Genomic DNA, 22,348 nt, shown 5'->3' on the forward strand with positions numbered 1-22,348 from the left:
GGCCAGAAGCTTGGCTATGCTGGCTGTTACTGCCACGGCCCGGGGGTTATTTGCTGGCAATTTCCTCTTGCGCTCAAACATCTCCGACACAGACAACTGAAACGTAGCGCTGCACACGGAAGGGCTGTTGGTTGTTGTGTTTGATGAACACTGGGAGACCTCAAGAGCACTACTCCGGAAAGTGACAGTGTCAGCGTCGTCTGATGTTTGTGAATGTTGTGAACCACGCAATGGCTGGGCTACTGCTGCTGCTGAGGCGGGTCTGGTGGTGAGTCTGGTGAACCCAAGGGAGGCAGTGTTGTTGCTGGTACCCTGTCCTGACGCGTTTGCCCACAGAGTGGGATGTTTGGATAGCATGTGACGGCTCATGCTGGTGGTGGAGAGGTTGTTAATACTTTTCCCCCTGCTCAGGCGGGTCTTGCACACCTTGCAAATCGCCATGGTAACATCCTCAGTGCAGTCTTCAAAGAAAGCCCAGACTTTGGAGCACCTGCCTCCTTGCTGGCAATTTCTGTTTGCTCCTCTTTTGCCTCTCACTTGAACTTCCACGCTTGTGGTGCCTGAAATTGCGCGCCGCCTACCTTGTGGCACAAGGCGAACTCGTGCAGCAGTGGGTTCTTCAACAGACTCATCTGTGCTGCTGCTACGACGGCGATGTTCTCGTTCACAAACAAAATCTGGGTCTCTGTCCACATTGTCCATACCCTCCTCTTCCATCTCCTCAAACTCGTCATATGTCATTGTGGGCCGCCGCCGTGGAGTAGAGCTCCCCACAACAACCTCTGCGCAGCTCACTCCAACGTCGTCTTCCAGATCTTGTCGGCCGACCTCCTGCAATTGCAACCCCTCCTGCCCAAATTGCTCTGGGATTTGGGTTTCCGAGTCCTCCTCGGACTCGCCTTGTATTTCAGTGCGCGGTGCATTTCCCACAGTTAACGGTTGTGAATCCAGGCACAACATTTCTGGCTGTTCCTCCATTGACCTTTGAAAGGTGGAAGTTTGTTGGGCTGGGAATAGCTCCTGCGAATACCCCATTGTGTCCTGAGGTAATTCATCGGACTGGTTATCTGGCAGTTGTGTGCGTGGTGTCGCTGCCGGTTGTGTCAGCTTTGTGCCCACTGGCTCCTTGTAACTGGCTGAGGACTCGGACCTCGTGCGTGATGTGCTGGTGCTGCTTAACCCACTGCTGGACGCTTGAGAGGTCATCCAAGTAATTATCTGGTCCTGTTCTTTTGGATTTGTGAGGGTTGTTGTCCTGGACAACATGGGCGGTATTGAGTGGGTTTTCTTGGGTGCTCCCCTGTGGCCTGTACGTGAACCGTCAGGGGAAACACCTCTTCCCTTGCCCCTCCCTCTTTCACCGGATTTCTTCCTCATTTCACTTATCCTTACAGTACACGCTGACTGGCAGCAGTACAGTGGCAGTACAGAAATGCTATACAGTACCACTATTCCCAGCAGCGACACAGAGCACAATGCTATACAGTGACGGGTGAGCGGTGTACCACTATTCCCAGCAGCGACACAGAGCACAATGCTATACAGTGGCGGGTGAGCGGTGTACTACTATTCCCAGCAGACACAGAACAGTAAACAGAATGCTATATAGTGTGGCTGAGCGAGCGGTGTACCACTATTCCCAGCAGACACAGAACAGTAAACAGAATGCTATATAGTGTGGCTGAGCCAGCGGTGTACCACTATTCCCAGCAGACACAGAACAGTAAACAGAATGCTATATAGTGTGGCTGAGCGAGCGGTGTACCACTATTCCCAGCAGACACAGAACAGTGAACAGAATGCTATATAATGTGGCTGAGCGAGGTACACAGAGTGGCAGTAAACAGAATGCTATATAGTGTGGCTGAGCGAGTGGTGTACCACTATTCCAAGCAGACACAGAACAGTAAACAGAATGCTATATAGTGTGGCTGAGCGAGCGGTGTACCACTATTCCCAGCAGACACAGAACAGTGAACAGAATGCTATATAATGTGGCTGAGCGAGGTACACAGAGTGGCAGTAAACAGAATGCTATATAGTGTGGCTGAGCGAGCGGTGTACTACTATTCCCAGCAGACACAGAACAGTAAACAGAATGCTATATAGTGTGGCTGAGCGAGCGGTGTACCACTATTCCCAGCAGACACAGAACAGTAAACAGAATGCTATATAGTGTGGCTGAGCGAGCGGTGTACCACTATTCCCAGCAGACACAGAACAGTAAACAGAATGCTATATAGTGTGGCTGAGCGAGCGGTGTACCACTATTCCCAGCAGACACAGAACAGTGAACAGAATGCTATATAATGTGGCTGAGCGAGGTACACCGAGTGGCAGTAAACAGAATGCTATATAGTGTGGCTGAGCGAGTGGTGTACCACTATTCCCAGCAGACACAGAACAGTAAACAGAATGCTATATAGTGTGGCTGAGCGAGCGGTGTACCACTATTCCCAGCAGACACAGAACAGTGAACAGAATGCTATATAATGTGGCTGAGCGAGGTACACAGAGTGGCAGTAAACAGAATGCTATATAGTGTGGCTGAGCGAGCGGTGTACTACTATTCCCAGCAGACACAGAACAGTAAACAGAATGCTATATAGTGTGGCTGAGCGAGCGGTGTACCACTATTCCCAGCAGACACAGAACAGTAAACAGAATGCTATATAGTGTGGCTGAGCGAGCGGTGTACCACTATTCCCAGCAGACACAGAACAGTGAACAGAATGCTATATAGTGTGGCTGAGCGAGCGGTGTACCACTATTCCAGGCAGACACAGAACAGTAAACAGAATGCTATATAGTGTGGCTGAGCGAGCGGTGTACCACTATTCCCAGCAGACACAGAACAGTAAACAGAATGCTATATAGTGTGGCTGAGCGAGCGGTGTACCACTATTCCCAGCAGACACAGAACAGTGAACAGAATGCTATATAATGTGGCTGAGCGAGGTACACAGAGTGGCAGTAAACAGAATGCTATATAGTGTGGCTGAGCGAGCGGTGTACTACTGTTCCCAGCAGCGACACAATGACAGGGGGGACCCTGGCTAGCGTGGCTGGAGCGCGAACTACCCTGCCTGCCTACCCAAAGCTAAACCCACAGACAAATGGCGGAGATATGACGTGGTTCGGGTATTTATTTACCCGAACCACGTGACAGTTCGGCCAATCAGAGCGCGTTCGGGTCCGAACCACGTGACCCGTTCGGCCAATCACAGCGCTAGCCGAACGTTCGGGGAACGTTCGGCCATGCGCTCTTAGTTCGGCCATGTGGCCGAACGGTTTGGCCGAGCACCGTCAGGTGTTCGGCCGAACTCGAACATCACCCGAACAGGGTGATGTTCTGCAGAACCCGAACAGTGGCGAACACTGTTCGCCCAACACTAACTGTGAGCTTAGAGAACAGTCTTTAGCTATGGGGTGAATTCTATCAAAAACACCAGTCAGGCTCCTATGTTACATAGTACCATGTTAGTAATACTTTTAGCATACTCTGTGTTATTGCACATAGCAGTGGATATGCAAAACTTATGGAGATCCATTTTTTCTTTGAGAGCTGGTGGCCAGTGCAATAATATTGGCAGCTGACTTGTGCAGATACCAGTGATGGTGAGTCCAGGATCCCAGCCCTAACATATAGGTGACATGGGTGTGCTATTAAATATTAACTTCAACTGTTATGTGCCCCAGCGTATACAAATTCACTCTTTTTCCATGGCACCAATGCAGAATCTCCCATATATGCAGGCGTGTACACATCTTGGCTTCAAGTCATCTAAACTAATTATTACTAAAAGTTTGCTTAAAGGGGTTCTTCCGCGAATGAGGAAAAAAAATCAAAATGGTTTATGCATAATCTATTAAAAATCCTTCTAAAATAGTGTGAAAAGTTTTTTTAAAAAATGAATGGTTTCACCAATACAACATGTAATGTATACAGTGACGGCTGAGGTGACTGTGAGGCTAATCCATTTGTTAGGGGTGGTTTTTTTGTTACTGTCATTTCACAAGCTGCTCCCTACCTAGTTTTCATTGCTGTAATGCAGGGCTATGATGAAGTGCTGTGCAATGGCAGTTACAGCTGAATAACGGCTGTGCTGCTCTGTAGTTTCTGCTTGTACTTCCTTACAGAGCTGACCCCCCTCCCCCCCCTCTCTGTACTGTACTGTACTGAATTGTAGCTCAGGCAGCTAACTTGCCGTGCAATGGATAGGAAGTCCTCTGCACAGACGCTGAAGTCTGGTTGCCCGGCAACGAGGTAAACACGTGATTTGCTCCGAAGAGCTGCCCGACCTCTGCCTACAGGGAGAGGCGGGGGGAGGGGGGTCAGCTCTGTGAGGAAGTACAAGCAGAAACTACAGAGCAGCACAGCCGTTATTTTAATAGCTGTAACTGCCATTGCACAGCACTTCATCATAGCCCTGCATTACAGCAATGAAAACTAGGTAGGGAGCAGCTTATGAAGTAAAGGTAACAAAAAAAACACCCCTAACAAATGGATTAGCCTCACAGTCCCGTCAGCCGTCACTGTATACATTACATGTTGTATTGGTGAAACCATTCATTTTTTTGAAAAAAATTTCACACTATTTTAGAAGGATTTTTAATAGAACATGCATAAACCATTTTGATTTTTTTTCCTCATTCGCGGAAGAACCCCTTTAAGAGATTTGTAAAATAATATTGTTTAATATTGTTTAAAGAGGCACTATTGAGAAATGATAAAATGTAAATATTAAATGAAGTTACTGGCATAAAAGTACATTTTACAAAAGTGTATAAATATACATGAATGGTAATTATTTATATTCTTAACTTAAAGCGGCACTGTATTGACATATAGGGCCTGATTCACAAAGCGGTGCTAACAGTTAGCACGCTGGTGAAAAGCCCTTTATCATGCCTAAACTCAGTTTAGGCATGATAAGTTTAGGTGTGATAAGTTTAGGTGTGATAAGTTTAGGCATGATAAGTTTAGGTGTGATAAGTTTAGGCATGATAAGTTTAGGTGTGATAAGTTTAGGCATGATAAGTTTAAGCACCAACTGCGTTAGCACCGCAGTGCACAGCTGATCAAAAGTTTTGCGCTAGCAAAGTCTGGTGCACTTTGCATAGAGTTTAATGGCGCTGCTTTGTGTGCGGGACTTTGCATGCTATCTACACTTATCTAAACTTAGCATGCCTAAACTTATCACACCTAAACTTATCACACCTAAACTTATCACGCCTAAACTGGCTTTTCACCAGCGTGGTGCAATGGTTATCACGCCTAAAGTCTCTAACTGGGTTAGCACACCTTTGTGAATCGAGCCCATAGAGTGGAGTAAATTACTCAGGATACCCACTTTTACTGTAACACTTCCTATACCTTCTTTCTATATCTATATATTGCTGTATATTGGTAGCCCCACCCTACCGTGATGCTTAGCCTAGACTGTTTAGCTATGAGGAATTCTCCACCCAGAGTATTCTAGTAGAAAAGGCATTATTTTCACTGGCTTTGGAATTCTCAGAAACAAACATTCCACAGAGCAGCACCTGGCAGGAAAAAAAATGTTGCCCTCTGTGGTAAATTTCAGAATGTAAATAAAGGTGAGGAAATATTTTACAATGGGCAAACACTGAATAAATATTTAACTAATTCATATTGTAAAAAATAAGCAATTTTATTCATTACATCATTTTCACTACAGTTCCTTTTCAACCACTATTTATTGTTATTAGCGACAGCTTTCCAACACACGTGTGTCATATTACACTCCTCCCGAGGAGGTTAAACTGCTTGGTTAACATACACATTTGTTCTCCCTCCCTAACCTTCCCTCTCAGACTGTATACAGCTTCCACTATCCCTGTGTGGTGTTCAGACCCTCCAGGGATCCCACACTAAATCATAGCTGTCTGTGTTAGCAGCACATCACACATGCACTTCTTTTGCAGCGTTTACTCACAGCTCTCTTCAGCTTAGTGTGGGGAACATCTCTGCAAGTGAAAAGCGCATGTTTGAGCTGACACATTATGCACTTTTCCCTTGTAGAGACGCCTACTACATTTTATGCTACAAACGTAATTGAATATTCAAGTTTTAATTACTTTGCAATCTTGCCTCTTTAACTTCAAAAGGGCACCCATAATTATGTTTATGATATTTTTATTTGTAGTAATATTTGCAAGAAAATATTATGCATTAAATCAAAACAAAAAAGTCTGTTCTACGGACTTGGAATAGAGAAAGGTGGATACCAGTTACCTGTCCAACATGTAAATTATCACACAACATTGGAATTCTATTGACATAGAAAAATTATGATGACACCTGTTCTATCTATCTAAATATGGGCCTGATTCACGCAGCTCCAGTAAAATGGTCATGAGCAGATAGTGCACAGAAATATCACTACTAATGTCAGAAGAGTACTGTGCGTTGTGCAGTTCACACAATTTATGGTACATAGATAATATGAGCTTTGCTATGTCACATAATTACACAGTTAGTTTGGCTAAAAAAAGACATTTGATTCGACCATCAAGTCCAACCAGGTTTAAAAAATAAATAAATAGGTAAACATTAAGTACCTTTTTCTCCTGCATCTTCACATATCCCAATTATGGTAACATGTGCTACTTGCACATTATCTATGTTGCATATAGCATTGCTGCCTAAATAGATTGGGCCTGATTCCCTTTGGGCCAATAAGATTCCAATGTGCAGGTGGTACATGGGTAACATGTGCTTTTCTATGGTATTGTGCGTTTTGCTACTTGCATAATGCACATTACGACTGCAAAGCTTGTGTAAACTATGTAAGTTGCAGCACATGATATTCTGCTGGCTTTGCCCTGTGCTGCTTACGTGCTGTAATTTTGCCAGAGCTACATGAATCAGGCCCAATCGCTCTAGGCAGGAATGAGGAATGATAGATGCAAAATGTACTGTGAAATGTAGTATTTTATTTTTTAATATACACAAATATGCTCTTGTTTTAGCGCTTTCTTTATATACTGTAGTGTAATTTTCTACTATAGGAGAAATATACACTCAAGATAATACAAGACAAGTAAGTACGGAAAGTAGTTCAGTTTCTTCCCATAAAATAAATATGTAAATTGTATTCATCAAAATGGAGAATTTCTACTGCCTTGCTTGGTCTTACTGTTCATTATTGGAAATGGCAGAATACTATGCATTTCAAATATTCTAGCACACAATGTTAGAATAAATGGCAAATAATAAGCTTGACTCTATTGATGGCATGGAAAGTAAAATAATGAAATGTACACCTGAAATAATTTGACCATTACTGTGTTTGATGATATATATTATCTAAGAAGATAACTAGGCTGGATCTTATATTTTCCATAAAAATGTACCTTTGGTTTACCACTCACTTACTACTGATGTGCAAATTATAGAAGAGAAACTTTTCACAGGGCATTGCTAAACTAAAGTTTAAACTGATAGATTTTAAAAATCATTTTTAAACTTTGAAAAACAGATATAGTCATATAACATGGTAGCCTATGGTACTGGTATAAAGAAAACGCTTGCTGTCTAATATTTTGTTTTAACCTTTTTACCTAGAAGTTTTCTTTGATAACAACTAAGGGATGTCGCCTATGGCAGCTATCCATCATATAGGACTACACGACTTTTACACGTGTTTCCAATTCAATTACCAGTCATACCTTTAGGCTAAGTTTACAGTGGGGCATTGCAGTGAGAAATAGTGGAGGCATTTTAATGCAGAGAATCACACTGCAATTGTAAGCCTATGTGGTGTTCAGAGTGCATCCGGTGTGATCCAATAAACCCTGGTATTCCAATGCAGTGCATGCAGTATGTTACTGCATAACACAAACATTACAGTGGCAGTGAAGCATAATTATCATTGATTGTATGCACTGTGTTCCTGTTTTACAGGGAATGCAATGCAGTTCTCACTACGAACCTAGCCCAGACCTGGGAAAACTATGCCCCACAGTATTATGGACAGTTGCTGGCCCTTTTTGGAGGAGATCCTTCTGGTCCATACTATTCCATTTTCATGACAGTAAGCAAACCATTATTAATTTTTAATATCTATATAGCGCTGACGTCATCCACAGCACTGTACAGAGTATATTGTCTTGTCACTTAACTTTTCCTTTAGAGAGGCTCACAATCTAATCTCTGCCATAGTCATATGTCTATGTATGGTGTAGCATATGTATTTTAGTCTAGGGCCAATTTAGAGGGAAGCTAATTAACTTATCTATGTTTTTTGTATATTGGAGGGAAACAGAGTGCCCTGAGGAAACCCACGCAGACTTGGAGAACATACGTGCAGATAGTGCCACAGCTGGGTTTCAAACTGTGAACCCAGCACTGCAAGGCAAGAGTGCTAAACAATATGCCACCGTACTGTTGTTCTTAACATTCCACCGGGTGGCTGGACCCACTATATGCAAGCTATTTACTGCGGTTGGCGTGCTGTTTGTGAGTACCATTTTGTTATCTGTCATCAGAATCAGAATCAGAATATTTTATTTCGCCAAGCACTACTGGGCCGTGCCCGGAATTAGATTTGGCAAATACAGGGCTAATGTGAAAAAGAACAAGACATGTGATACAAATACATAGTAACCAGCAGGACAATATAAAGGATACCGTTACAGCAATTGGATACATTTGAACACGTACTGTATACATGTAGTGTGCAGCCGTGCAGTCAGGCTAGGTGCTACCAGTAGAGAGACCTAAGAGTTCAGACAGTTTACAGCTGATGGGAAGAAACTGTTCCTATGCCTTTAATAACTGACATACTACTTCATTAAAGGCTCCTGACTCTCTCTTGTGTTTCTTTTCTCTTTCCTGAAAGATCTGCAGGTATTCCAGACCTACAGTTTTAAAAAAACAACAGACTGTGCCTGAAAGAACTTGTTTATCTTTATTAGCACAGTAGGTATTTAACTACCTAACGACCACCTAACGCTGATTGGCGTCAAGTCCTGGGGCCGGCTACTGCAGGAGATCCCGTGCAGGCTGTGCACACATCTCCTGCTTGGGGGGGGGGTGCTCCGCTGCACCTTCAGTCTCCGAGCAGCGATCGCCACTCAGGAGACTGTTAGGCGGTGTAACGGCCATCTATTTACATAGTACAGCGCTGGGATCTGCAGCAGCACCGTACTAGGGACAGCCGTGTGACACGACTGTCCCTCTGTGGCCCACAGGAGCGATCAGCAGTGATAGACTGAAGCCTATCACAGCCGATCGCTATGATTGACTGACTGGGGGAGGGAGGGGGAAACATAAAATGACCAAAAAATTAGTTAAAAATATTACAAAAATAAATAAATAAATATTTAATTTAAAAAAGAAAATACATTTGGGGACGATCAGACCCCACCAACAGAGAGCTCTGTTGGAGGCGGGAAAAAAGGGGGGGATCACTTGTGTGCTGTGTTGTGCGGCCCTGCAGCTTGGCCTTAAAGCTGCAGTGGCCATTTTAGTAAAAAAGGCCTGGTCTTTAGGGGGGTTTAGCACTGTGGTCCTCAAGAGGTTAAACAGAGACAAAGATGCACTGAAGTAGAGCAATAGAAAATTTGAACAAACCTACAATAAAACAGGGACAGAAATAAAGCAGTTACTCAGTGTAACAAATCACATTTCTTGATCTTGGAATCAGCTTCACTATTGCACCAGTATTGTTGTGACAGTTTTCCTTATATTGGTTTTGATAAATCTGCCCAACTATCCTTTCAGTGACGGAAAATACATATTTAAGTGAACTTTTGAAGTGTATTATATGCAAAAGAAAAAGATTTTTGAAAAATGAATTGCAGTAACTGAAGTTTAACATGTCTGATAATACTGTTTGATGAGATACAGAATTCTATAGAACAAAATATAGCAATAGATTACGTACCAATATCAGACATTTCTGGAACTGTGACTATGTAGGGTCCATCAGGAAATTCTGGGGCATTGTCATTGATATCTTGTACTTTAATAATAAACTCGGATTCTGGCTCAAGAGGTTTGTTGGTTCTCCTGTCAATTGCTTGTGCGTGTAGAACGTAGTGCGATTTCTGTTCCCGGTCCAGACTTTTTGTTGCATGAATATCTCCCGTTGTGTCATCAATGACAAATATTGTCCCAGCTCCTTCACCAGTTAATATATACTTCACAGATCCATCACCTTTGTCTGAATTTGAATGCAGCTGTAAAAAAAACATAGCTCATGTAAGACACAGACCAACAAATATAGTTTTCATGTACACATTATGCATAAATAAACATTCTTTTTTTTTCAAAATATTTTATTTGAATTTTCGAATATACAAAACAGACAGTATCTGGGAAGTAGTGTAAATTACAGAAGTCTCAAGATACTATTTTGTGTAGAGAGATCTTATCCAAAAATAAAATAAAATATAGCATTATTTAGTACTTTCTCTACAGTTCAACATTATACACTACTTAACCAGATTATTCAAAAACCACCCCTCTCTCCCTATACCCCCCACCCTAATCCCTCCCCCGTCTTGTCATCCCTGTATTATATGCTATTTTTATGTACATTAAGAAATCTCGAGCCTCCCCAGTGATCCTTGGAGGTGTTCCGTCAAGTACCATTTGGTATATTGGAAGTGTTCCATCAGAACTCGTATGTCTTGTTGAGCATGGGTTGTTAGAATAAAAAGTTTCCATTTTTTGAAAAATGATTTAGTTCTTTTATCCTTGTGATTCAATGCGTCCAGCTTGTCTAATTGAAATAAATGAGTAAGTTCTTCTTTGATATCCCAAACCGTTGGAGTACTAGGGAAAATCCATTTATTGAAAATTACTTTTCGAGCAGCTAGAAGTACTAAATGAACCAATTTACTCAAAGATTTATCAACTGCCCGAGCACCTTCTCCATTTTGAGCGGCGGGCTCTTCATAATTAAAAAGAAACAGTAGGGGCGTAGGTTCTAGTTGGATTTTGCACATTTGTTTAATAAATTTTGAGACCTCTCCCCAAAATTTTCCCACCGCCGGGCATCCCCAGACACAATGAAAGAGATCAGCATTTGCGAGTGAACATTTTGGGCACTTTGGAACATAATGTGGTGGCGGATTTTTGTATTTGATATTGAAAGCGTATTTCGCACCGTGGATGAATTTTAGATGCGACTCCCGCCAATTTTCCCCCACAACCACATTGTACACTTCTTTATACCCCTTAAGAATTTTAGTTGGGATATCCTCCCCCTTTATCAACTTGGACCACCTGGATAAATTGTTTAGCGCTTTTTTAGGTAAACCTAGTTTTTGGAGATCATTTTGAAGGGTAGATAATGAGATCTTTAGAACATGTGGGGCCAAGAAATCATCCAATTCGTTAAGTATAAATATTTTTGCATTACGCCCCCCTTTGCTATTGACAAAAGATCTCATCTGACCATAGTATAGGAAATGGTGCTTTGGGACCTGGAATTTTGTTCTAATTGCTTGGAAGGAGAGTAGTTTTCCTGCAGAAAGGTTTATTAATTGGCCTAGTTTTTCAATACCCCTTTCCTTCCATTCCAGAAAACCCCTATGGGCCAGACTGGCAGAAAAGCCAGGAAGGCCCCACAGTGGCATGTATTTCGTTACCTGATAGGGAAGTGCATGAATTTTGCATAGCTCTCTCCATGCCACTACAGTGTCGTTAAAAATTTTACATCTCTTAAATTTAGGGGGAAGGTGTTTGTAGGGAGAATGCAATAATCCTGCTAGCGACCAAGGATCGGCGTAGGACGATTCCAGTGGGTAATTAGAGTAGACCGATGACTGGTTTAACCAATCCCGAATATGACGCGTTAGACAAGCCAAATTATAGCGTCTAATATCGGGGATGGCCAGACCTCCCCAATCTTTTGGCAGCTGCAACTTAGAAAGAGCGATCCTAACTTTGCCACGTTTCCAAAGAAAGCAGGAAAACGCCCTATAGAGGTCTTTTACGTCAGAATGTTTCAGCAGTAAAGGAATAGTTTGTAATGGGTACAATAATCTGCCAAAACAGACTGACTTGATGAGTGCGGCCCGACCCATTAAATTTATGGGTAAGTTCTCCCAGTTTTGTAATTGTCTTTTTATGTCAGCTATAAGAGGTTGGTAGTTTTTAGAATATAATAGGGAAGGGTCTTTATGAAATTTTATGCCCAAGTAGGTTACCTGTGAGCATAGTTTTACTGGGAGATGGGTTAAGCCGGTATTTGGGGCCAATGGGGACAGATACATCAGCTCGCATTTTGCAACATTAATTTTAAATCCACTTAACTGACCAGTTTCACTAATTAAGTTCAGTACTTGCTCCAACTGAGAGGATGGATCTGTTAGAAAAAGTAAAATATCGTCAGCAAACATGGCCTGGAACACTTGATAGCCACCAATATCCATTCCCGTTATTTGATTATCCAGGTATCTGGTCATAGGCTCTAGTGCTAGATTAAATAATAATGGCGACAGGGGGCATCCCTGCCTAGTTCCCTTTTCTAATACAAAAGGATTGGAAAGAAATCCTGGTGTGTATATTCGGGCCATTGGGTTAGTATGCATGGCCATTAGTAATTTACGAAAAGCCCCATCTATCTTCATCTTGTCCAATACCACCTCGAGCCAGCCCCAGGACACGTTATCAAACGCCTTTTCGGCGTCTATCATCAATATTGCATAATCTTTACATGTTCTGGGGTAGGCTCTAACATAATCCTGAACCACTAAAAATTTGCGAATATTGGCCACCGCTGACCTGTTTCTGATGAATCCCACCTGGTTGGGGCTTACAAGCTTGGGTAGCATCGTCGCCAGTCGGTCTGCCATTATCTTTGACAGGAGTTTGATGTCCTGATTAATCAAAGAGATTGGCCGATACGATCCCGGAACCTGGAGGTCTTTACCTTGCTTTGGTAACAATTTAATATAGGCCATATTTGCTGACGTGGGGTATCTGCCCTCCTTTAGAATTTTGTTAAAGAGTGAAACCAGGTATGGGACCAGGTCCTGGCGCAGAAGTTTGTAGAACTCTGAGGAAAATCCGTCAGGACCTGGTGCCTTGCCATTGGACAAGCCCTTAATAACTGCATGGACATCATTTTCTGTGATAGGTGCATTCAATTCCAAAAGGTCAGCCTCCGAAAGGGTGGGAAGGGAAACTCTCCGCATCCACTCACGGATATTTTCATTGGATGTAAATAAACATTCTAATTTGGTAACAACCCCATTTGACAAAAGTTACAGGATACCGTAATCCCTCTTGGGTAATCTATTTTGCAATGTGTTGGTAATTTAGGTACATCTCTCCTATCAAGCAATGAACCCTATCGTATACCCTTTATTTCTTAATATCTACCCCAACCCTTCCCCTAAAATTAGCCATTTTGTGACTCCAAACCCCAACCTTGTCTCCTAATGTTATCCTCTTCCTGATGTTTAACCTCAGCCTTAACGTAACCCCCCCTCTTCCCCCACCACCAGCATACATAACCACTCCTTTAAGCTTTCTTCTGCTCATTAGTCCCACATCTAACACCTGAAACCAAGAAGATGTTGCCTGCCTTTATGTTTAAAAAGCCATGTAACTAGCACAAATTTATAATAGGCAAGCATCATCACCCAAATCAAACATAAGCAGTCAAGATTCAGAATAGCTGATTACAGACACTCAGAAAGCATGCTGAAAATGTGCTCCTTTACCAATCTCCCTATTAGAGTCTACATTGCATCAAGATTCATGCTTTACTTGTGCCTGGTTAATTACAGGTGCATTGTGACTTGAAGCAGGGATCCAAGAGGCTTCAACTGAGAACTTTGACCCTGGAAAGGGTTGTCCTTGATTAATTGAACACATTATGTAGCACGTGGTGGAAGTGTAAATTTTATGAGATGTATTGGCCTCCTACGGGTTTATCCTGGGTCTCGAGGAGGTGATAGGGAGCAGATGTTTTTTTTTACAAAAAAAGAAGCATGGTATAACATATTGGGCCCTTTAGTTTCCAATCAGAAATAAACTTTCCGTGGCATAAATTGGTAGATCTGAATTCCACTGAATACCATATTACCCTCAGACTCAAAAATTTTAGGCCAATCACAAGACTCTGAAGTATTGAGCCAATCAGAGAATCAGTACTGTGCAGTGGAAATCGGAATACTATGGAAATTTTAGGCCAGTCACAAGACTTGCATCCTCTGCACTCATAACACTCACATCAAGCTGGAACACTAGCAGCATTAGAAGCATTACAAATAACTAGGTTACACAAATTATATGATTGAAGAAAGGGGACGTTAGCTTCCAAATGGATTGCATGCAGTAGTATTGTGTACTAGACCCTTAAACCAGTGATTATGTATCCGTGTTAATGGTAAGGGTCTCTACTCTGCCTATACCAGTCAGCATGCAAGCAAAAATGTTATGCTCATAACCTGGGATTCCTGGGGTTAATGATTGTTTATATGTAAATTTGACCACACCCTTCAGGTCCTTCTATTTTATTTAAAAGTATGGTCCCTAAGCAGGATGAGCATGGCTCCTGCTTTCTCCTTATTATATAGATACGGTATTGGGATGATTCATCTCTATTTTTTATTTGCTTTGTAGAGGTTGGTAATTATGGTGATCAATTGATGCTTACAAATGGCCAATAACAGGAAAAGTAATAATAGGTGGTTTATGTAGGCAGATATTTAAGAGCTCTTGTTCATCTATGTTAATTATTTCTTGTTCATTTATGGTCAAATGTGATTTTTTGGGGGGGACCTTTATGTTGTAGATCTATTAATAAAATGTAACATGGGAGGAGAGTTTCACTTGTTTATTTGTCCCTTCTCTGTGACAGCTGTGTTGTTTCTTATAGTAATGCAGTTCAACAGCAATTCCATGATTAGGGTAGGGGGCAGAGAGATGAATACTCCCACACAAGGTCTACCTGGTGGAAATAGGCTACTTCCACCCTAAGGGACCAGTTGTTTCCTGTAATGATGGACTCTAGAGATGGCCCGAACCTCCGATTTTAGGTTCGCGAACTTCCGCAAAAGTTCAGTTCGCGCGACCTTTTGCGAACCGCAATAGACTTCAATGGGGAGGCGAACTTTGAAAACTAGAAACACTTATGCTGGCCACAAAAGTGATGGAAAAGATGTTCCAAGGGATCTAACATCTGAGTTTTTGCATGGATGAGTGGGATAGACGCCAAAAGTCCCGGGGAAAAATTTGGATTTGACGCAAAGCAGCGTTTTAATGGCAGAAATCACATTGAATGCTAAATTGCAGGCCTAAAGTGCTTTAAAACATCTTGCATGTGTATACATCAATCAGGGAGTGTAATTAGAGTACTCCTTCACACTGAGACACCAAACTCACCGTGTAACGCACCGCAAACAGCTGTTTGTGTAGTGACAGCAGTCCTGGACTGGTGCGCACCATGATGAGAGTGCAGGTGATGACGGCTTTCCAGCCCATATGGTCGCCGGGCTGAGTTAGCTGAATGACAGAACAGGGACTGTCCTGCTGATAAAATTTGGTCTGTCCACAATTCAGCAACGACCTTATTATCATGGGTGCCCCCCCCCCGACACACTCATATAGCCGTCGGTCATTGCTTCATTGTGATACGCTAGCCCCTTCACCGCGGCAAGGTAATGATCATGAAGGGGATTTGGCACATGTACATGCCTTTTGTTTTGTTGTTGCAGCTGCAGTGCAGCCAGAAAAATTAGGCAGACATGTACACGCACCAGAAAAATTATTATAGCAGCCGCTGCTGGCAGCGACCTTAAAAATTCAGGAATCCACCTGGAGTCCTGGACCCTTTTGCTTGTGGTGGAGAAGGCAGTCAACCGGCCTGTGGGCAGAGATGCTGTGTGGGGAGCGACTTAGTCTTGGGGCAGGCAGTCACACGGCGTGCAGGCAGAGATGCTGTGTGTGGGGACTGACTTAGTCTTCGGGCAGGCCTGAGCGTGCTTTGCAGACCAGGCATTCGTGGTCAGATGGACCCTTGACCCAACGCTGTGTGCCAGAGATGTCACCACACCATTCACCGTATCTTCCACTGCGGTGTGTGGCTTTGCTTTTGTGTGCTGCTTTTCCTCAGGTGGTCAACCCATTGCAGTTTTTACTTTGTAATCATGTGCCTTCGTAAGGTATTTGTCCCTACGCGAGTCTTGGTCTTTCCACGGCTCAATTTTCAGTGGCAGAGAGTACAGATGGCATTGCTCTCATCTGAAGTAGACACACAAAAAAATGTCCACACCGCTGAGCCCTGGGGTGATGGCACTTTGGTGGTGGCGGCTGACTGAGTGTTAAGTCGGGTGCCAGAATCAGAGCAGGAGGAGGAAGATATGTCACGCGTCTGTTGCGGAAGCTGAGAAAGATGAGGTGTTCTGTGTTAAATAGTCAACTATGTCCTGACAATATTGGGGGTTGATGGCACGTGCCTTCTTCTGAACACTGTACTTTGGTCGAGGGCTGCACAAAATCACGACAGCGTGACCTCGAACAGACCTGCCAGGTGGCCTGCTTCTGCCTTTTGTTTTGTCCATATTGGGGGGGATAAAGTGAAAGGCATGCACTGACTTGACTAATACAATGTGCAGTCACACAGGTGCAGTTAACAGGTATGCACAGAGTGGTATATCACACTGCGTGCACTCACATAGGTAGGTGGGTGCACTGAACACAACAGGTAGGTATATGCAGTGATGGGTATTACAAATGTGCACCTGTCACACACACGTAGCGCCAACAGGTAGAGTGACTGGTGGTATTAAATATCACACTGTGTGAACTCACGTAGGTAGGTTAGTGTACTGAACACAACAGGTAGGTATATGTAGTAATGGGTATTACAAATGTGCACCTGTCACACACACATACCGTGAACAGGTACAGTGACTGGTGGTATTGACTATCACACTGCGTGTACTCACGTAGGTAGGTGGGTGCACTGAAGTAAACAACAGGTAGGTATATGAAGTGATGGGTATTATAATGTGCACCTGTCACACACAGACAGGTACCGGACAGGCACAGTGACACTGCGTTTGCTCACGTAGGTAGATGGATGCACTGAAGAGAACAACAGGTAGGTATATGCAGTGATAGGTATTACAATGTGCACCTGTCACACACACAGGTAGTCACTGAATGTGCTGGGCCTGGCAGTGGCACACACCGTAGGAATTACCAAGGCTGTGTATGCAACACAAGTGTCTGTAGGACACACAGAAAAAAAAAAGATCACAAGAACAAGATTATCTCTCAAAAGAGCTGTTGAGGGGTGCTTTTTTAGCAATAAGAATCAGCAAGGAGCAAGCTAAGAAGCCTACAAGAGCCTAACTAAGCTTTCCCTATAGGTCTCTGCACAGCAGCTCTCCATTCTCTAATTACTGCAAGCACACGAGTGAGTCCAATGCCTGACGCTGTCTGCCTTTTATAAGGGGGGGCGAATCGAACTTCCGGAAAAGTTTGCGGTTCTCCGCGAACGCGAACCACCGAATTTAGCTGGGAAGCGTTCGCCGGCCAACCATTCGGGCCATGTTGGACTTGCAACACGTTGCTTAGCAACGAGTAAGCCTGGAGGGGCAGGTACCACAGAAATTTGGCAAACATCCACAAGTGCACATGAGAAAGAGAAGTGGATAAATGGGATGCTTGGAAAGGCGATAAACCCCATTCCACACTGCACCAAGAAGGTCTGCATACTGTGGCGATCACACACCCTTTTGTAGAGGCCAGAAAGCTCTAATGGTGAAACTGCCATCTGGTGATCAATACCATGAATGGGGAATAAGAGTGGATTTACATGCAGGGCTCGGCTAATGCAAATTTGTACAGCCTTTGCTGTACAGCTTTGGCTCTGCTTAGCAATGTTTGTAAGCTTTATGGATTGAAAGTTGCAAATGAAAGTTCTTGCTGGATGAATTGTGTCCAGTGTCCATGATGGAGGGCTATGATGCCTAATGGAATGGATGTGAAAAATAGAAGATAAATATGCTCATATAGTTTATACCTTGTGCATGCCTTGTTACTCTATGAATACCAAAAATCAACTGAAATCTATTTGCAATAGCTCAACTTTCCTTGGTCTCCTTTCACACCATCACCACAGGAGTAACCAATGAGGATTATCACAGGAGAAAAAATAAAGATTTGTTTCTCCTAATATTTTCCAGAAACAGATTTAGGAAAATAAACAAATGTAAAAAAAAGCTGTTAAACTATACTGTACTATCAAAAACAAGCCAACATTACAAACAAATTAGATTATAATGTAACACAAAGGTGTATACAAACACAATTGTCTTAATACAGCTTTGAAGTCTGACGAAGACTGCACAGCTGAAAGATTACTGTTATTATTTTAAGTTAGCCAATAAATTGTATCATCCTTATTCAAAACCTCTTGCTTTTACTGATTGCTAACATGGTACAATACTCTACTGCTAGTATACAAAGAGAATGATGCAACAACCATAAAAAATTTAGACATATTGAACCCAATTTGCAAGGTGGTTTCCTAAGCACAAATACACATATATGAATAAGGTGTATGAGTGTGTGTGTATGTGTGAGTGTGAGTGTGAGTGTGTGTGTGTGTGTGTGTGTGTGAGTGTGAGTGTGAGTGTGTGTGTGTGTGTGTGTGTGTGTGTGTGTGTGTGTGTGTGTGTGTGTGTGTTTTGTGGCTTTTATCAGATGAAATCATGATTCACTGCCATCACTACGCTGCCAGTCTTCAGAGTAACAGGTGGTTATACAATACTGCAGTGGCACCATATTAAAACATACATACTGTAATGCTGAGGGGTCATACTTTCTGACCACCCAGCACAACAAGGCTAAGAGCTGGATAATGGAAGAGGTTACACAGGCTGCCCAGAGCAACTGCAGCTCTGGACTTCCGATATCGCTACAAACAAAATACAATGGCAGCGCAGTGCGATGCTGCGCTGCTTTAGTTTGCACTGTGCTGCATTAGCGATAGCAAGTATTCAGACAGGTACAAGACATAAATATAGATTGGAGCGTAACTAGTAGCAACCGCAGTTCACTGTCACATCCACAGAAGCAGAGCAAGCTGGCTAACAACAGTCACCAGCAAGCATCCACCCAGGCAAGACTACAGGATAGAACTGCCACGGTCGGACTGGGACACTGTGGGCCCACCATAGAAATCTCAGCCTGGGGCCCACTCGCCCCACGATAACTTGGAGCTTACATACCTATGTACTCTAAATAAAGTGCTGCAGAAGATGTCAGTGGTATATAAATACATAATATTATAGTAGGACATTAGATTATGACTATGGTAGGATTAGAGTGTGAGCTCCTCTGAGGACAGTCAGGGACATGACTATGTACTCTGTAATGTGCTGCAGAAGATGTAAGTGCTATATAAGTACATAATAATAAAAATATAGTAGGACATTAGACATTTATTTAAGGGAGAGTGGCATGCAGGTACCTGCGGCGAAAAATGGGTGCGTCCACACACTGGAAAGTGGTCGTGAATAGGCAATGGAAAGTGCCCATGGTCATAATTAATCGTGCACAGGCCCAACTATACATAAAATAAGTAGCAGCATTGATGTCACACACGTGCCATACCGGCAGCGTGTATGTGGCTAATTAAAGAGAGGCAGAAGACAGACCGGCACAGGACAGGTAATGTATAAATGCACATTACAGCACATATACATTACATACATGCAAGCATATACAAACGCAGAGGCAGACTCGTCCGATACCTGAGAGATTTCATGCTGAAATTGATCGGTATCGGCCTGTGGTGTATGGGCAGCTGACAGATCTCTCTCTAATCAGATTAGATCAGAGACAAATCTGTCTCTTGGTCAATCTGCCCATCATTGCTAGATGTATGGTCACCTTAAACTGTCAGATTATGCACAAGTGAACAGGAAAACCTAGTAGAAAAATAAACTAACATGTGGCCATATAGATTAGAACAACCAGCACAATAAACAGTTAATCACCCAGTAGGGAAAGGGTGCTGTGGAGAGCAGTGAGGGAGGAATAGGCAGGCAGAGGGGGAAAGATCAAAGACAGGAGGGAGAGTAATGTGAGCCAACAGCTTACCATGCTGAAAGCAGGCTCAGTCACTGCCCAGTGACTGCACTGAGGAGAGGAAGCAAGGAAGGAGAGATGTCGGCACCCTCCTCAGCTGTCTCCACTTTCACTTTTGCACTACACAGCTTCCTCGGCTGCAGAGCTCTCATTTTGTGCACTGCTGGGCACGGTCTCCTCTTCCCAGGCTCAGACACACACAGTCTGAGACTCTCATTCCCCCGAGGCAGAGTTCCCTGGCTGCGGGAGGCATCTCGGAGACTCGGGCAGACTGACAGCAGGCCAGGCTCTGCCCACCCCTGTCCCTCCATCTCCTGCTGTCTTGAATTGAGCGGGGGGAAGTGACGTCTCTGTGATGCGAGCGGAACTGCAGAGCATGTCACTCAGTGATCTTGTAGGTGGCATGCGTATCTCCGCCCGCATGATGACGTCACCGTGGCCCACCTACTAGTCCTCTCTGATGCTGTCCTGAACAGAGAGAGAGGAGAGGGGACCCTTGGGTCATGTGACAGGTGATGTCACACTGTTTGTAAAGGGCCCACCAAACTTTTCCATGCTAGTTCGCTGGGTCAGTACGATCCTGGCAACTGCAGCCTATAGTTACGTTCCCAGAAACTAGAGTAGCAGGAATACTACCAGTCACTTACGTGGTGATGGCAGAATCCAAGCTATCTGGATAATGGATTTCACTGATCCACCGCGGATGCAGCGAACATCCATCAGGCATGGAACTAGGCAGTACACAATGATAAGAAAAATAACAAACAGCTCAACTAACGGATAAATATATATTAGCAATTCTGCATATATAATTATCAAGAACTAGCTAAAGCACAAGTAACAAGGTCACATAGAACTACAATAACAGAACTATACAGAGTACCAAGGTGCCCAGTAGATCAACGTACTGACCACTATGATTATCGGGGTAAGGAATGGGATGCAGACTTTTATGCTGGCATCAGCCAATGGATGCAGGTATGCAAATCTCTACACAGCTGAATGGTAATCACTTAACCCTGACTGAGCTGGCTTGATTACCATTTACTAGCTGTCTGTAAATGCAAAGGACCCTTATGGGGGCATAAGAAATACATGCAGTATTATGTAACAACATGCGTGCAGGAAATGCAGGGCTATCTGGCCGCAGCTCAGCTGCAACAAGCAATGGTGGAATGATGACAGCATCCTGAGCTGCCCAGAACTGCAGAGCGATTGCAAATGACAACGAGACCCATTGCAAATGCACAACCGAATGCAAGCAGACGAGCCAGAACTGTCCGTTTGCAGCTCCACTGCAACGGACAGAATACGCTACAGGAGGGATCCTTACGCATACATATTTTAGACATTTTAACAAAACACTTTCTTTCTGATTAAATATAATGAAATAAAAAATGTGCCCCTCCCCATTTAATTCTTAGTAACCCTCGCCTCCAATGCAGATTGACATTGGAAAGAACAATGGAGCTCATGAGTGTGGATGCTGCTTCCTGAGTACTGCCTGAGTTCTTATCAGGAGGTAGCACACATTCCTCCCACCTCCCTGCCACAGTTGTGGCTGGATAGTGTACTGGACAGGCAGGCTCTGCCTCTGACATGGGAGACCTGGGTTCAAATCTCAAGTCTGCCTGTTCAGTAAGCCAGCACCTATTCAGTTGGAGACCTTGGGCAAGTCTCCCTAAAACACTGCTACTGCCTATAGAGCGCGTCCTAGTGGCTGCAACTCTGGGGCTTTGAGTCCACAAGGCAAAAAGCGTGATATAAATGTTCTGTGTTTGTTTGTTGTTTGTCATTACTCTTGTCCAAATATCAAGGGCAGGCCTCATCCACTCCTCTTCCAGGAGAAGGTGCAGACAATAGTATTGTGAGCGTCTTATGTGATGTTTGAAAGAAGGCCCCACATATGGTCATATGGTCATTTTATGACAACTGTTTACTAGACAAAACAGAAGTGTGCCTTCTTAAAACAGAATGTTTTTCTGATAATTCAGGTTAGAGTATATGATGTCTCACTCCTAGAAGTTATGGTTCACAATGAGCTTGCTGGGCAAGCTGCAACCCTGTTTACTAGACAGAGTTATAAAAGTAAAACCACTGGCATGGTGAGTGACATAGACACTTGGTTTTAAAGACGTTTTAATACAATCCAGCACCATTATCCACTAAAGACAAATCTAAATGCACCACCAATATCCTTGTCTATTTTTCAATAAATCATTTTCCCTTTGTTCCTCTTTATTATATGCATTTATA

At 43.3% G+C, this 22,348-nt stretch overlaps 1 protein-coding gene across 2 annotated transcripts in view; it reads right to left on the reverse strand.

Annotated features, from left to right (window-relative positions):
- CDH18 (cadherin 18) overlaps positions 1–22,348 on the reverse strand; it is an 809,510-nt gene that overhangs the window by 330,975 nt on the left and 456,187 nt on the right. For both annotated transcript variants that reach the window (XM_068236726.1, XM_068236725.1), the window contains one exon: positions 9,915–10,209. In XM_068236726.1, the coding sequence (XP_068092827.1) occupies positions 9,915–10,209 (295 nt within the window). The remainder of the gene's footprint in view (positions 1–9,914; positions 10,210–22,348) is intronic.

Source organism: Hyperolius riggenbachi, chromosome 5, assembly GCF_040937935.1.
Source record: "Hyperolius riggenbachi isolate aHypRig1 chromosome 5, aHypRig1.pri, whole genome shotgun sequence".
NCBI lineage: Eukaryota > Metazoa > Chordata > Amphibia > Anura > Hyperoliidae > Hyperolius > Hyperolius riggenbachi.